The sequence below is a fragment of the Myodes glareolus genome, chromosome 9 (assembly GCF_982192425.1).
Source record: "Myodes glareolus chromosome 9, mMyoGla1.1, whole genome shotgun sequence".
Classification (NCBI taxonomy): Eukaryota; Metazoa; Chordata; class Mammalia; order Rodentia; family Cricetidae; genus Myodes; species Myodes glareolus.
Genome location: NC_142034.1, coordinates 55,683,510 through 55,700,742, shown reverse-complemented (window position 1 = coordinate 55,700,742; position 17,233 = coordinate 55,683,510). Strand labels below are relative to the sequence as shown.

The 17,233-nt window shown below is 47.4% G+C and overlaps 1 protein-coding gene across 1 annotated transcript in view; it reads left to right on the top strand.

Moving 5' to 3' along the window:
* Window positions 1-15,600, top strand: part of Pik3r6 (phosphoinositide-3-kinase regulatory subunit 6) — a 51,784-nt gene extending 36,184 nt beyond the window's left edge. The window contains 7 exon segments of the mRNA XM_087910492.1: window positions 2,183-2,293; window positions 4,929-5,016; window positions 5,309-5,379; window positions 5,920-6,010; window positions 8,184-8,296; window positions 14,206-14,318; window positions 14,814-15,600. Of these exon segments, the coding sequence (XP_087766618.1) occupies window positions 2,183-2,293; window positions 4,929-5,016; window positions 5,309-5,379; window positions 5,920-6,010; window positions 8,184-8,296; window positions 14,206-14,318; window positions 14,814-14,967 (741 nt within the window). The 3' untranslated portion in view covers window positions 14,968-15,600.
* The last annotated feature ends 1,633 nt before the right edge of the window (window positions 15,601-17,233 follow it).

Genomic DNA, 17,233 nt, shown 5'->3' with positions numbered 1-17,233 from the left:
CCTGCCTCTGCCTCCCAAGTGCTGGGATTAAAGGTATGAGCCACCACTGCCTCGCTTATTCTATTTCTTAAAAGCTAACACGTGAAAACATTTCATAAAAAGTACACATTTGCCTTTCGACAGGTCACTGAATTAAGGTCTCTATTGTGTTTCTTGCCTGCCTGATTGGGGGCTTCGTCTTACATGTTTTATGCACACAAAGATGTCTGGATGTGTGTATTTGTTTTCTGAATAGTACCTGGAGCCGGGCGGTGGTGGTGCACGCCTTTAATCCCAGCACTTGGGAGGCAGAGGCAGGTGGATCTCTGTGAGTTTGAGGCCAGCCTGGCCTACAAGAGCTCCAGGAGAGTCTCCAAAAGCTACAGAGAAACCCTGTCTTGAAAAACAAAAACAAAAAACAAAAAAAAAAAAACAAAAAAAAGAATATCACCTGGAGATGTTTTGTTTTTGCGCATGCACAAAAGACTGTTTAGCAGGATGTTAAAATGCTTTCCCCCTTGAAAGCCAGAGAAGACTATGGGAGACAGTTCTCTGGAGGCCTTGGCTCTTCTCTTCTACTGGTAGTTTTTCTTCCAACCAGGACACATAAAAGATTTGCTTCTTCCTTCTACTCTTCTTCTGGTTAATCAATTGCATGGCCTTTGTGAAAGGCCTGCAGACACTGTGAAGCAATGCTTTCTTATCAGGACGCTGTATTATCAGCATAATTGGGGGTGGGGAGTGTTGAGATAGGGTTTCAGTGTGTAGTCCTGACTGGCCTGGAACTTACGATATAGTCTAGGCTAGCCTTGAACTCATAGAGATCCACCTACCTCTGCCTCTGCCTCTGCCTCTGCCTCCTGAGCAATGGGATCAGAGGTGCACACCACCACACCTGACCAAGCATGATTTTTTGAAGGACTGTTTCAATGAAACAGATGTGAGAGTCAGAAGGGATTCGGGGTTAGATATGGAATGCTGACGACAAATCTGAGCCTCTTGCCGAGTCTAGTGTCATGGCTTGAGCATTCCTAACCCGGAAATCCAGAACTTCAAGTGCTCTAACACACAAATTTATAAGCACTATCGTGATTCTACAAGGGGAAAATTCCACACCCATCTTCATGTGACAGGTCATAGTCAAAACATAAGAACACTAAAAATGTGTGAAATTATCTTCGGGTTTAGCGGGTGAGGTACATATGAGACAAAATGAATTTCATGGTTACATTTGAGCCCCATTGCCAAGGTATCTCATCTACACATAAATATTTCAAAATTTGAAGGGGAAAAAATGATGGAGTTAGAAACACCTCTGGCCCCAGGCATTTCTGATAAGGGGTGCTCAGCCTGTACTCCGTTCTGTATGGATGCTCTGTTCTGTGTCTGACAGTCATTGACATTGCTATCACAGAAGATAAGGGGCTGAGCCCAACCCCAGCACTGTGTGACTATTGCTGGTTTGCTCCTTTTGAGACAGAGCCTCACTGTGTAGTTTAACTTAACATTCTTTTTCCTTGGCCGCCCAAGGGGCAGGGATTACAGGCACATGAGATTACACTTGGTTTATTAGTGAGTTTATTAATAGATAAGAGGTGGCCAGAGCAAAGGGATATCACCCACCATGCAGTTCAACCTCTTATGTCTCCCTTGAAGATTACTCCGGCTTTAAAAAATCTGAATAACTTTTGCTCAGGGTTCTGGATAATAAGTATCCAATTCAAACCTAAACTTCTACTCATTAGTTACATCCTCAGGCAGCTAGCACACCGCTTCACGGCTCAGTAAGTCTGAGCAAATGAAATTAACCAGCTCACCAGAAAGGCAGTCTCATTAGAAGTAGTTTGTAGCCGGATGCTGGTGCCGCACGCCTTTCACGTGGGAGGCAGAGGCAGGTGGATCTCTGTGAGTTCAAGACCACTGTGGTCTACAGAGCAAGTTCCAGTACAGTCAAAGCTACACAGAGACACCTGTCTTCAAAAACAAAAACAACAAACAAACAAAATAAAACAAAAAGGTAATTTGTATTTTGGTTAGAAGTAAAAACCAGACGGCCAGGATGGCTTGGAGCACGTTGAAGGATTGGCCAGATTTGGTCATCACGGGGAGTGTGGGGGCTTTGGAGTTTCTCATTGAGACAATGGTGCGTCCCTAGCAGCCTGGAAGTGAGTGGCTGCTGAAGACACTGCCTTGCTCCTTACAGCCTCCCTGCCTAGACACATCCCGGACTGTGGACCCCTTTATCCTGGACGTCATCACTTACTATGTTCGCATGGGCACCCAACCCATCTATTTTCAGCTCTACAAGGTGAAGGTAAGCTTTTCCCCTGGGGTTCCCAGGGTACCATACCAGCCTGCAGGACCTTGTTAACCACCACATAAATCCTCTGGCTCTGGAGAGATACTGCTGCAAATCAGTTCCTGGCTGCTCTTAACAACTTTTTCTTTGACCTGCAAAAAACAGTTCATTACTAACTTGGAAGCCCTCAAATTCAAGCAGAAGGTTGAGAGTCGGGGGTAGTCTGCTCTAAACTGTCTTCTGTCCTCTGGTTACACATTCCCAAGGCCCTCTCAATTGCTCTCCCACCGTCCTCTCTTCCGGCGCTTGGAGACCTTCAGATCCCTGTATCTTCTCAGATCCAGCCTCCCCTTGATACCTGTTACTTCTTTTCCTTTCCTGCTCGTCAGTTCTACGTCTGAACGACTCTGTTGCCTTGTTTGCTTCCCTTGTTTCCCTTTTCTCTTCCTAGCAAAACACAAGCCCAGTCGTACCACACACCCTTTCGAGGCCCACCTGGAAAAAAGAACCCAAGACCATCTGGCACCCTTTCATCCTGGCCCATGGAGATGCCCAGCCAGTTTCCTCTTCCTCTAAAACACTAGAGGACCCTTCCTGTTCATCACTTTCCTCAAGCCCTTCCCTTCAGTGAGTGACTTTCCTACCGTTAGGTCCCACGAATGTCCTGTCCATGCTCAGAACGCACCACACCCACTCCTGTTCTTCCGGGGCCTCTCCTGGTGCACATGGATCTCCTCCAGTTCCGTATGAACCTCTCTATCTAGGCCCTTGACCAGACCAGACTGATGCCCTTCTCCTGGCCCTTCCTTCTCAGACAAGCACTTCTGTCTCTGTCATCTATCCTTGGTCACCTAAAACCCGAACAACCACGTTCCGAACCCGTGAATTGTTGGTCCATGTTCCCATTCAGGATGTGCATAACATTGAACTTCAGGACCAGGCTTTCTCCAAGTCTCAATTTCCTCTTCTACTGTGTTTTCAAGCTCCATGCCTTTGATAGCATTAAACAATGGAAGAGAATTTAGCTTTCAAATCCTTCCCTCAGTTTCCCAAATGACCCACGTCTTATCAGTTGATGCCGGTAGGTAGGAGCCATTTGTGGAGGCCGTGGTTTCTTCCTTTTCTGTCCTAAGGTTAATTAGTTTTCCACGGTAGATTTCTTAGTGGTTCTTACTGCAGGACACAGAACATGGCTGGCACACACCTACAAACTGGGTTTGTTCTGCCCAAGACCTTAAAGCAGAAGCATGTGATGGACTGAGTGCTGGGGTCCAGCAGACAGCGAAGCTGCGGGGTAGGGCTCCTGAGTCCTTGGCCAGGGATGGAGAGAATCCCACTGCTGTCCACCCAATTGGACTCAGCTACTCCTTTAGACTTGCAGAATCCTACTGCTGCTTCCTTGTTCTGCTTTGCGCCATAACCAAAGGTTCTGTTTTCACCAGGTTGTTCAAATATGTTTCAGGCTCATAACCTAACGTGTACCAGTCAATGTCACAGGGAAAAGATGGGTAGTAATTCACATAAGAGATAAAGCATTTGGATTATCGGGAGATTCATCATCATGACGAACGTAGTCTGTTATCCCAACTCTTGGTAGGCTAAGGCGTGAAACATCAAGATGTGTGATACACGTCCGCAAGGCGTCACATCACTTACTTCCCGTTCCATGTGAGCATGAGAGGCTGGCGAGATGGCTTACTGGTTAGCAGCACTTGCTCCTTTAGAGGACCTGGGGTCCATCCCGGCGCCCACCTGGTGGTTCATGACTGTCCGTAACTCCAGTCCCTGAATGTACTTAATACTGACATATATTCAAACAAAACACTCATACACATAAAAACAAATCTCTTGTTTTCTTATTTTTATTCTATTCTATTTGTTTATTTTCATTTTTTTTTTTTGAGGTAGAGTCTTTTAATGTAGTCTTGGCTGTCCTGGAACCTCCCCTATAGACCAGGCTGACCTTGAACTCACAGAGAGATCCACTTGCCTCTGCCTCCTCAGTGCTGGGATCAAATGTGTGTCCCACCATGTCCAGATTAAAATAAATCTTTAAAAAAAGAACAAAGTGACAAATACAAGTTTTATATATGTGTGTGTGTTTGTGTGTGTGTGTATATATACATATATGCATTTTGTGGCTATGATATGCCTTTTCATGACATGCACACACTATGAAACTGTATTAATTGGGCAAGTTTGCCCTTACATTTCATGGCACAAATGCTCACAACCTTCCTGTAGCTTTTATTAAGAACACACGCAATTATGAACTATAGTCACCATATTGCACAGTTGCTCACTTGACCTTGCTCTTCCTCTGTAGCCGGGATTGTGTATCTTTTACCATTTGTGGTAAACAGGTTTGATCAGAATCAGAACCTCCTTATTCTTCCTCTCCATTCTTTTACTTTGGGAAGAGACTCAGATGCAAGCAACAAGAACTTTTCAAAACAGTTTAGGACTGGGGACATCTCTTAGCTTACATAGCTGAAGAGGTCAGGACTGATGTGGCCATCTCTCTGTGTAGCTTAGAACCTAGCATTGGCAGGCAGTTGGATGGGACACCTCAGGCTTTCTCTAAGCCCCCTTCTCCCCTCCTCCCCCTCATTCCCTCTTTCCCTCCCTCCCTGCTTCTTCTTGTCTCTAGATCTTCACCAACCTGAGTCATGACCCTACAGAGGACATTTTCCTCACGGAGCTGAAGGTGAAGATCCAAGACTCCAAGTCCCCCAAAGGTGAGCTTCTGTTCCCTTTCCCCAGAGCTCACCCTGGCTCAGCTTCCCCTACACTCACTCTCTTGCCTCTCACCAGATGTCACCCTTATGGTCGCCCTGCTATATCATGAGCCTCTGCTGAATGCTAGGGCCACACTTACCTCTCTACCTTGGAGCACCCCCAGACTGAAAGGCAGTCTCCCCAAGATGCCACCTCTCCACCCAGAGACAGCTGCCAGGTCTATTCAGCAGCTATGCCTCAGCGACATGGGGGAGGGAATCTCACCTTATACACCCTCTTATCTCCCCTCAGAGGGATCTTCACCCCGAAGGAAAGGGACAGCTGAAGGCACAGGAGCTGAACTGTCTGTGTGCTACCAAAAGGTCAGTGTCATTGGCACAGTCAGCAGAGACCCAGGTGGCATGGCTAATGAAAGCCAGCCAGCAGCAGAGCCAAACACATCCTTCCTTGATGATATCCTCGGACTCTTTTAGACTCCAGAACATTCTGCAAGGATGGAGTAAGGGTGAAATTGACCTTACACGCAGACAAGAAGGCAATGTGCTCTAAGAAATTAGAGGGTTGAATGGGCATGGCGGTGTATGTCGTAAAGCCTAGAAACAGAGGCAAGTTGGTTTCTGTGAGCTTGAGGCCAGCTAGAGCTACACAGTGAGACCTAGTTTTTTTTAAAAAAAAAAAAAAGGAAAGAAAGCTGGTTTCTTGTTCAAACCACTTCTTTCTTATGAGGTACCCATCTAAAAGTCTGATTGGCTCACTGGGGACTAGGGATGTCTAAGCTTCTTCCCACATTTTGGTATCAGCACCCCAGGGAGACTCTCAGGGCACGGAGAAGTGAGAGTGGAAGATGCAGGAAGGGCACATTCTCAGGACCCCCTCTTTAGCTCTTCAATTCCCATCCCCAGGCCCTGCTCAGCCACAGGCCCCGGGAGGTCACTGTTTCTCTGAGGGCCACAGGCCTGGTCCTGAAGGCCATTCCAGCCGGTGACACTGAAGGTGAGGATCTGGGAATGCAGAGTGAAGAGATGGAGGGATGAGGAGAAAATCAGGGAGAGAGGAGGGAAAAGGGTTGGCTGATAGGAGATGGGGAAGCGGGGGTGGGGTGGAGATCTCACAAGTTCCCTGCCATCAAAGAGCTCTGGTTGGGAAGAGCCAAGCCTTGAGTAAAGCCAGACCCCTGCCCTCAGGTGGTCCATGGCCAAACAACCCAGACTATCCCAGCCTTGGGATGTGGCCTGCGGCTTTCTGCTGGGAAATGTTGGCCTTTACATATTGTTCCAAAATAGAGATAAATGAGTAGATGAAATGGAGCCACAGTAAAGAAATCAGCTCACATAGACTTACACATCCTCAGTATGAGCATTCACAAGAGCTCCCTGCTCCCCTGGAAGGAAGGAGAGGTGGCGACATGGATGACCAGCACCAAACCTAGTTCCCAGGAGCCTAGCAGCCTTCTGTTAGGTGCAGAAGCTCATTTTGAGCATATGAATTCTCTGAGATCAATATTATCAGTATTCCTAACTCCTTCCTGACAGGAAACTGAAGCAAAGAAAAAAAAAACTTCCTCAGGGTCACCCCTGCAAGGGTTCAGAGGCAGCCACCCTCACTCAGTGCTCCTCTCCCCTGCCCCATAGTGCCTCTGCGAAATTCCACAGTTTAGGCTTCAGAGCCATGACCCACACAAACTTGGGGGAGATCATTTCTGAGAATTCAAGAAAGCTCACGTAGGCAGAAGTGTATCTGTTCGCCAGTCTCCCACAGTACCTCGAAGGTACCTGGCACCCAGCAGCTGCTCAGGACAATAGTGCAGTGCCCAGGCCTGTAATCCCAGCACTCGGGAGGCTGAAGCAAAGAAATCATAAATTCAAAGCCTGGGCTACATCATGAGTCCCCATTACAAACAAACAAGCATTCAATAAACAATTTGTTGAATAAATGAAGTCATGTTTATACACACAAATTTGTCTCAAATTGAGACGGCATCTCGCAATGTAGGCCAGGCTTGTCTCACACGTGGCATCCTCTTGCCCAACCTCCTGTATCAGCGCTCTTACAGAGGCATCTGGCACAGAAAGAATAAGCTCTGGAAATGACAGTACCTTCTGATAAGTCCAGGTGAACTGAACTCTTAGGTGACCTGTGACACGCTTTTGTATTCTAGAAGACAGTCTTTCCTTGTAGCATGTCAGCGTCCTGCCAGTGGCTCAGGGTCTGGAGGAGGCTGTGAAGCAGTGGACCAGCAGAGCAGGGGCAGAGCTGGGGAGGCAGAATCCTTACCCTTTTTGCCTCTTGCTATCTGTGTGACTTTCATATCTTTAAATAGAAAATACAGGTACTAGACACTAGTTTGTGTGCACACGGTAAACCACTAACATTAGCTTTGCCCATGGTGAACCTGGTGGGACATACTTCTAATCTGAGCAAGCTGAGGATGGGGGCACGGGGTTCAGATCAAGGTCATCTTTGGTTACAAAGTAAATTTGAGACCAGATAGGACTAGAGGAGACCCCGCCAAAAAAGAAGAGGTGGAAGAGGGAAGAGGAGGAAGAGGAGAGAAGGGGGAGGCCAAGTATTGTATCCCTTCTCTTTCCTTCATAAGACTCTCGCTTGTATCCTAACCCTGAGCCATCACAGAGGTGAGACCAGAGTCACCCAGGAAGCACACTGCTGTAAGCACCATCTTTAGCTGGCTGAGAGAGCTTCAGCCTGACAGTGGTCACACACCCTGACTTTTTGATACACTGTTAAGAAGTGGGGTGGGGTGGGGACTAGGGATGTGATTTGCTGATAAAATGTTTGTCTGGTACATTTGAGACCCGGTTTCAATTCCCAACACTACTGAATGAATTTTTAAAAAAAATACAAAAATAGGAAAGCCCAGTGTGGTAGTGCATGCCTTTAATCCCAGCACTCAGGAAGCAGAGGCAGGCAGATCTGAGTTTCAGGCCAGCCCCAGGGCTACACAGTAAGATCATTTTCTCAATATGGAGCCCTGGGACATGGAGTGGTGATCACCAGGGGTTCAGAAAATTAGTTGATTCTCCAGGGAAGGAGATGGGAGAGGAAGAAAGAACAAAAGTGTGGTTAGGACCAACATAATTACGGTGACTTCTTAGGACCCTGAGTCTCTAGCTTCCCACTCACGACCCCCCATTTCATTTGGTTTCAGGGTTCTCCCACTGCACCTCACCAAATGCTGCTTCTGCTACAAACTGCACGTGTCTGCATGTCAGTGTGACGGAGGTTGTCAAGTCCTCCAATCTTGCAGGAAGGTCGTTCACTGTGAGTTCGGGTGGATTAGGAAGGGGGACAAGCAGAGGGAGACAGGCAGTTGCTGAAGGAGCCAGCGGGAGTGGGGGATGAGGGTCGGGAAGGGATTCAAAGAAAGGGAGCTGATTGGTGACCCTTCACTCCTGCTGTGGGACTTTCCAATCAATGTGGGAAATGGGGAGGCTCTGCAGGTATAAGAAGGGCACCGAGTCTTCCATCTGCAGCCCATTTGAGGACTAAGACATCCTTGACAACCACAGTTGCCCACCTGTGTCATTCCAGTCACAGCCCTGCAACCAGACTCCTCCAGGACAGACGACACCCATGCAGCTCTCTCACCCTCATGTGAACACACACACACACACACACACACACACACACACACACACACACACACACTCTTGCTCCTCGGCTTTGCCTTGACTGAACTGATATTTAGTGATCAAGGTATGAGACTCCCCATGTCCCCCCTCTGACAGTTTCTCTCAATTCACTTACACTTAAGTTGACGTCAGAGCCCCACGGTCCCACCTGAACAGTGTTCTCGCCGACATGGACTCCTGGGCACCATCCACCAGACAGGCTGTGTGCAGATAGCTTCTGAAATGAATCCTGCACCCACACTGACCAGACCCCAACAAACTCCTGCTCACCTGGAGCCTTGATGTCAGTCAGTCTCTTTCCTGGTGGTCTTTGGAGTCTCTTTTCTCTTTCTCTGCCTGTGACCTCTCCCTCTTTCCTGCTCCTTCCTGGGCAGACAGACTCAGGCCTCCTCTCCATCCTAGAAACAGACAAGAAACTCTACCTTGGCCATGTTTTCTCCCTGGCTACCAGTTCCTTTCTCCTGCCTCAGTCAAGCTTTTAAAAAGATACTTCTGGGAGTTTGAGGTCTGATCCATGGCCGCTTTGCTCACAAGCTATTGCCTTGAGCTTCCCCCACTGCAGCAAATCACCAATCACCTCCATGTTGCAAAGCCAATGGGCCCTTTTCAATCCTTCCATTTCTCTATTTCAAAGTAATGTTTTCATCTCCAGATGAAACGTTTCATTGTTTATTTTGGGTCAAAAGGTCAGTGCATGGTTAGGATAGCTAGGAACACTTTTTTAGTATAAATACTTTGGGTGTTTTTTCATTAATTATACTTTTATATAATTGATAGAGTCAATAGATAGTGATCTATAGTAATTTCTTGCTCAAAACTATGTGGAAGTCAGCTGGGAGTGGTGGTGCCTGCTTTAAGCAGCACTCGGCAGGCAGAGGCAGCTGGGTCTCTGTGAGTTCAAGACCAGCCTGGTCTACAGAGTGAGTTCCAGGTCAACTTCCAGTTTACATTGTGAGGCCGTTTTAAAAATAAAATAATATATATAAAACATATGTTTTTCATATGTATGAAAGTTTTGTGCATCTGTCCTGATAGGATCTTGTTTATGTCGTTAAATATTTCTTCATGATAGTTGCATATACCTATATGATTTTTAAAATTTTTTTTTGTAAGATGGAAAGATCTTCTTTCACTATTATAAGCATACCGGGGGGAACACACGTAGGGGTAAACAAATGGTAACACTCATGATTATGCCTTTGAAACCTTCCCTGGTGAGCTGGCATCCGTCCATCTGGACATTTTACCACACTGGTCTCCAGACCCCACCCCACTGTATCACACCCCATGTGTGGTCATCAATTTTAGAAGGCGGTCAATACACTAGTTGACTTGTTTCATCTTTGTGAATCTGATCATCAAAATCTGCATTGTTTTAAGCTGGATGTCTGACTCTCTAAATTAGTGAAGCTGATTTTTCTCATATTTATAGATAATCTTTCTTTCTTTTTGTCCTGTTTATGTTCTCACTCATAATGACACCATGGTAGCCTTGTTTTATATGAGAACACCATTCTTTTGTTTGTCTCATGGTTTTGAAATGTTTTCCTAAATCTTTTCTTTAACTTTTTTAACCTTTAAATTTCAAGTCCCTGCCTGGGAGTTCTACAAGTTGCACCTTTGGTGCTGTGTTATCCTTGTTCCCACATTCTTTCTGCCATACACCCTGTGAGAGATGTGGGGGGCTGTCTACCTGGGAAGCCCGTCCTGATGCTCTTCCCTTCCCCAGATCTTCCCTACCCCCACTCCCTGGTGAACTGGGTACCCCACCTTTGCTCTCTCCCAGACTCTGGGAACACTGCAGCCCTGTAAATGGCAGGGCAGAGGGGTGGGGGCTCTGGAATCGAATCCTTATTTGGGGCTTTCAGCACTCAGGGTATCTGGCACATAGCAGACCTCAAGGATGCTCACTAGTCATCCAGCGCTTCCAACATCTCACCCCTACACTGAAGTCTCCGAGGTGAGCTGTCCACAGCAGGAGAACTCTGTTGGCTCTAAATTGCTCTGATGGCTCGAATCTGCCTTAGCATGGGACAGGGTCTTTAAGCTTGAAGCTGTAAGGTGGGCCTGGTTACCCTGAACTGCAACTTCTCTTTTGGAGTCAGTTCCTTCCACTAACCTCTGCTCATCTGACCTCATTAAATAACCTGGCTAGGGGCTTTTGGATATCTAAGCTAACCAACCCAGCATGTTCCCTTTTTTATTTCTTGCTGACTTGCTATGTGAAATTCCAATAGCTGTGTTTCCTCTCCTGGAACCCCGACAGGTTTCATCAGATGGTAAATACCAAGCCACAGAGGGGAAGCTCTTGGTGAGCTGGAGGGAAGGTGCCCCCAGCTGGGACCAGCAAGAGCCCTGTGGCTGGTTCAGTGGACTTGCCTTTGACGGGTCGAGTGCTTGACTGGTCGCAATGCCAGCGGGGAAGAGGAGCGTTTTGCCCGTTCCTTCATCTGTCGGAGTGGCATCCTTTGCAAAACCTGCACCTGGCCCTTGCCACTGGCCTCCAGAGTTGCATTATAGATGCATGTTATCTTCATAGTCCACAGCCCCGGAAATGGGGTGTGCCTTGGCATGTAGACCCCAGAGGCAAATGCAGCAGACAGATGTATGGGAGGAGGCTAGTAGATGGCCTCTGGTCATCTGGAGTGTGAGTCTGGGTCCTGCCAGATACCTGAAGAACCCTGAAGGTCCCAGGGGCAAGAACACTGAGTCAGGATCCTATACTCAGCAGGTCACATCCAGTTCATTGGACCTCAGTCTCTTTACTTAGGTGACCCCTATTCCCTTACCAGGTACAGTCAGTTTGAGCACAGCCTATAAACTGGTTAATCCTGGCTGCCCCTAGGCCCCTCTTTATGCAGGATCTCATCCCTCTGCAGCTCCTCTGGGTGTTTCTGGAAGGTGACCAGAGGCTCCCCAGTGCAGACACCCATCTGGTGAACTGTCTAGTTACAGCCCAGTGGGCTCCATGGGCTGCTCACCTGCCCACACACCCCTCCATCACAGATAAGAGTTCTAGGGGACACGGACTGCTTCAGATTCTACTGCGCAACCAGGCATCTCCTCTTCCCTTTGTCAGGCTCTGTCATGTTGTTGATCTGCTCCCCTCCCATCTATGGATGTTTGTGGGCATCTTTCTTCTCCACTCGCAGATCAGTTGTTCAGATTCACATAAGGGGAAAGGGAGTAGGGAGAAGGAGTTTGGGTTAAGGGACAAACAGAGAAAAAGATATGCAGGAGTTTTCCTTCTTCCTCTGTTTTTTTTTTTTTTTTTTCCTGGAGCTGAGGACTGAACCCAGGGCCTAGCCCTCTACCACTGAGCTAAATCTCTAGCCCCTTCCTTCTTCCTCTTAACACAGCGCCTTCATCACCAAGACCACTGTTTATGCTTACGTTCTTCTGGGGAAATTACAACCAACAGTAACAACAGCACTAGTAATGAGGATCCAACACTAATACAGTGCTGTGTCCCACACGCTGTTCTAAGCATTCACTGTTTAGCTTTGACTGGCTGGGAACTCAGAGATCCACCTGCCTCTGCCTCCCACGTGCTGGGATTAAAGGCGTGTGCCACTCTTCCAGGCCTGCCCTCTTCACACAATAACTCATGAAATCCCTCTGTGCTGCTCATATTCTCCAGGGTGTGGGAGCCGTGGACCTACCTGGGGCCACTCTCTTCCTTAACACTGACTCTCCACCACCCCAGAAACCATCGCCTGTCTGCAGCTCCTCCTCCATGGGGGATGGGGACTGTTTGCATTTCTATTGCTGTGATAAAACACTGGCCAAAAACAACCTGGGGAGGAAAGGGTTTCTTTCAACTTATAGGTTAGAATCCATCATGGTGGGAAGCCAAGGAAGGAATTTAAGCAAGAACCTGAGGGGAGGAACTGAAGTGGAGACCATGGAGGAACGCTGTTTAACTGGCTTTGCCCAGCCTGCTGTCTTCTACAGCCCAGGACTGGGCCCTCCCATATCAATCTTTTTTTTTTTTTAATACTCCGTAGAGTTGCCTATCGGCCAATTGATGGAAACACTTCTCTAACTAATTCTCCTCTTCCCAGGACTCTAGTTTTTTGTTTGTTTGTTTGTTTGTTTGGGTTTTTGTGGATTTTTTTAATGATTTTTATTGAGCTCTGCTCCCCTCCCTTCCTCTCCCCTCCCCTTCAACCTTCTCCCAAGGTCCCCATGCTTCCAATTTACTCAGGAGGTCTTGTCTTTTTCTACTTCCCATGTAGATTAGATCCATGTATGTCTCTCTTAGTGTCCTCGCTGTTGTCTAAGTTCTCTGGGATTGTGAACTATAGGCTTTTTTTTTTCTTGTTTAAAAACCACCTATGAGTGAGTACATGTGAATTATCTTTCTGGGTCTGGGTTACCTCATTCAAAGTGATGTTTTCTAGCTCCACCCATTTGCCTACAAATTTCAAGATGTCTTTTTTTTGTTTTTTCTGCTGTGTAGTAGTACTCCATTGTATAAATGTACCACATTTTCCTTATCCATTCTTTGGTCGAGGGGCATTTAGGTAGTTTCCATGTTTTGGCTATGACAAACAATGCTGCTATGAACATAGTTGAGCACATGTTCCAGGACTCTAGTTTGTGTTAAGTTGAAAAAAAAAATTAAGGAGCACAGGACTCCTGGACCCCTTCCACTTTCATGCTGGCACACAGACTGACCCGGGCCCCTTCCGCTTCCATGCTGGCACACGGACTGACCCGGGCCCCTTCCGCTTCCATGCTGGCACACGGACTGACTTGTTCTTGTGCAGGTCTTCTGCAGGCAGCCACAGCTGCTGTGAGCACAATGGTCCTGTCATATCCAGAGGTCACTGTTTTGCCCCAGTTCTCCCCAACACCTGGCCTTTACACCCTTCTGCCCCTTGTGTGATTATTATAAGCATCGAGGGTTGAAAACACTTGTGAGAAACAGATTCTGAGGCTTCCTGACACCTAGGGCTGTCTGTGTACTGCCAAAAGCTCCTGTCTATGTGTGGGGGACTCGGCAAGGCCCTCCTGGCACTCCAAGTTCAGAGTTCTCTCTTCCATGGGAAGGGCCTCTCTGGAAGTCCCCTTTGTCTAGAGTCAGAAGGATGCCTAGGGCTGCTTCCCACTGGCTTAGAGTTTTATTTGACAATTTCCTAGACACCCTGGTTATGTTGCCCCAGGTAAAGAATTATACATATAATTTAATGCTGAGAACCAGGGCCACTTAGCAATATGGTTGCCCTAGGAGATGCTCAAGATACACGCAGAAACTCTAGCTTGATAACCCGCCAGGTACCGCCCACGGCATTCTATTTTATATTCATAATGAATCTTAACAGGTCAAGGAAAGAACTGCAGAACCGAAGCAGCATCTGAGTGTGAGGGAACATGGGGGCAGTTTATGTAGCCACTGCTCAGTCACCAGCAGGAAAAGAGCAGGGACCCCTTGGGATGGAGGGAGGAAACACACCAGATCCCAAGGTAGGAAGTGTTGGCAGGACCGGCTGCTGAGCGAAGGTAACATTTACATAAACTATTTCTCTGATGTAGACAGCAACAAACACCTTTCGGACATCCAGTATCCAAGTCCAGAGCCAAGACCAGAGGCTGCTGACCCTGTGGCTGGACAAAGACAGCCGGCGCACTTTCAGGGACGTGGTCAGGTGAGGGGGCTTCTACCCCAGGACTCCAGTTCCCACAGGGAGAATCGAAACTCCCACAGTTGCCTGTCTTTGGCCCAGGGTACTTATCAGAGTACCTGTAGCCAGGCAGGTTTTAGACCATGCCCTATGACTTGAGGCAAGTGCTAAATGTTCCTAGGATTCCTAGGAGCACACGGCCTGCAAGCCCTCCTGTTCTAGCCCCTCTGCTGGCACTGACTCTTCATCAAAGGCTTCCCTTTTGGAGCACCTGTACCCCCATTTTGTGACTTTTGCAGGTTTTCTCCAGGAAGGTAGACACAAAGACACAGTGACCTAGATCCAAGCATCTTCCCTATCAGAGAATATTGGTGTACGATGACCTCCTTCTCTGATTTGTCCTCTGTCCTCTTTGTGACCCTTCCTCTGTACCGGACAACAATCGGTCTGCCTTTTCAATGTGCCGGGTGTGTCTCGTCCCTGAGGGTAGTCTTCCAAACTGGTCTCTCCCCACTGCAGATTTGAGGCTGGCCCCTGCCCAGAGCCATGTTCACGGGCCCAGAAATCCAAGATGGCGGGGTTCCATCCACATGGGCAGGAGACAGAAAAGAATACAGCCAAATCCAGTCCTCTTCTGATGCCCATCAACACATTCTCTGGCGTCATCCAGTGAGCCTGAAGGATATTAGAAGATCTGGATCCAGGGCAGCAGACCCAAGAAGAAAGAAACACTACCTATCCACCCATAACACTCAGACTGATAGCCTCACTGGGCAGCTCTGCTTGGACCAGGAGCCAGGAATGCCTGGGCAGGAATGCCTGAGAGTTGAGAGATCCTGGATTGTGATGAAGAAGGACCCATCCCAAGGCTGATGGATTGTTGGACAAGGCTGGGATGAAATGAACACATGCACACACAAGCCAGCTTCTTCCAGAACATCATTTTTGTGCTGATGTTCCTCTCCTACTTCTCAAGCCAATTTAGGCTCGCTAGGGAGTCCTGCAAACCCATGCCAAAGGGCTGCAGGTATAGCTGGGTGGTTCAGTGGTAGAGCACTTACTTAGTACATGGAAGGCCTTGGGCTTGACCCAGCACCATTAAAAAGGGGTTGGAGCTGATGGGTACAATTTTTGTACCGAGTCCTGCGGCTGAGGAAGAAACAGGAAGTAAGTAAGGGACACTGTGCTGCTTCCTGCTGAGCCTGTACCTTCCTTTCCAGCTCTCAGGTCACAGTTCACCCTTACTAAGGCGGATCCGTCTCAGTAGAGAAGAAAATGACAGCATCAATAAAAGCACTCTAAAGTGTTTCTGTGTGTGTATGTGTATGTGCGTGTGTGCCACAGTATGTATGTATGTATGTATGTATAAATATATCAAAGACAATTTGTAGAAATTTGTTCTTTCCTTCCATGGTATGGTCCCAGAACAGAACTCAGGTCGTCAGGCTTGGCGGCAATCACCTTTGCCATTCCCGTGGCCCTATTTGTACTGCAAAAGATGTCAGAAGACAGAACTTAATCTAACTGAATGGATTCTCTTAGGCCAGGCAACAGTTCCGTGTCATATCCACTGCTGTGGTCTGGCCCCCTACTCTTTCATCACCTAGTTTTTCTTAACTTCAGGACTCTCCCAGGTAGAAGCAGGAATTCAGGGCAGCTTCAGGGAAACCAGAATTAAAGAATTTTTTTTTTTAAAAGTTGACATTTCAAGTAAAAAAAAATTGTGCATCTGTAACATGAATAATAAAAGCCCAGAGACAGATATTGGGGTTCAACCTGAAGAAAAGCAAAAAGCAGCCAAGCCACTAGAGAGCTCTTACCTCTTTGAAATCTTCTGACTGAAACTGAGTGAGTTCCTGTCTCCTCCGGCCTCATAGTCCTCTCTAGTGCTGGGATTTAAAGCATGCACCACCACCCCTGGTCTCTATGCTAACTAGCATGGCTGCTGGGGTTAGAGGTGTGTGCCACCACCTCCTCACTTGTATGGCTGACAAGTGTGGCTGCTTTACACCGACCTTCAGGAAAGCTTTAGTTATTAAAATACAAATGAAATGTCACTACACATATCCAGGGACAAAAGATCAGGGACAAAGCTATAGTGTTCTGGGCCGCGTCACCAGCTGCAGGGTGGGAGAGAAACAGAGCAAGTCCAAGGGGCTTAGATCCAAGTCCCTTCCTGTCAGCTCGAATGAGTCCCATAGGACAGTGAGAGAGAAGGTGGCAGATCCCTTTGAAATCGGGAGTCTATACTGCTTCCTCTTCTGTTGCTATGGAAAACATTATGACCCAAAAGCAACCGAGGAAATAGTTTATTTTGGCTCATGGTTCCAGAGGAATATGAATCCATCACAGCGAGAGGAAATGGCAACAAGCAACGAGCATAGCAGCCAGAAACCAAGAGTTCACATCTTCAGAGACAAGCATGAAGCAGAGACAGCAAAGGAAGACAGCTTTAAACTCTCAAAGCCCTTGCCAGATGTGGTGGCGCATGCTTTTAATCTCAGCACTCAGGAGGCAGAGGCAGGTGGATCTCTGTGAGTTTGAGGCTAGCCTGGTCTTTTTGGGGTGGGTTGGTTGTTGTTTTGAGACAGCCCGGTCTTTTTTTCTGGACCCTGACAGTTTCTCATGCCTGAGGTAGTATAGAGGCCTAGTAGGGACTTTTTCTCTTTGGGGGTAGAGGGTTTTTTGTTTTGTTTTGTTTTGTTTTTTAAAGACAGGGTTTCTCTCTAGGATTAAAGGCATGCATCACCACCCCTGGTCATGAGATCCTGTCTTAAAGCAAACAAAATTAAACTCTCAAAATTTAACCCCAGTGACATACTTCCATCAGCAAAGCCTGTTAAACTTCCCCAAACAATGCCACCCACTGGGGACCAAGTGTTCAAATATCTGAGTGTACAGGGAACTGTCTCGTTAAATCAATACAGGATGGGGGATGG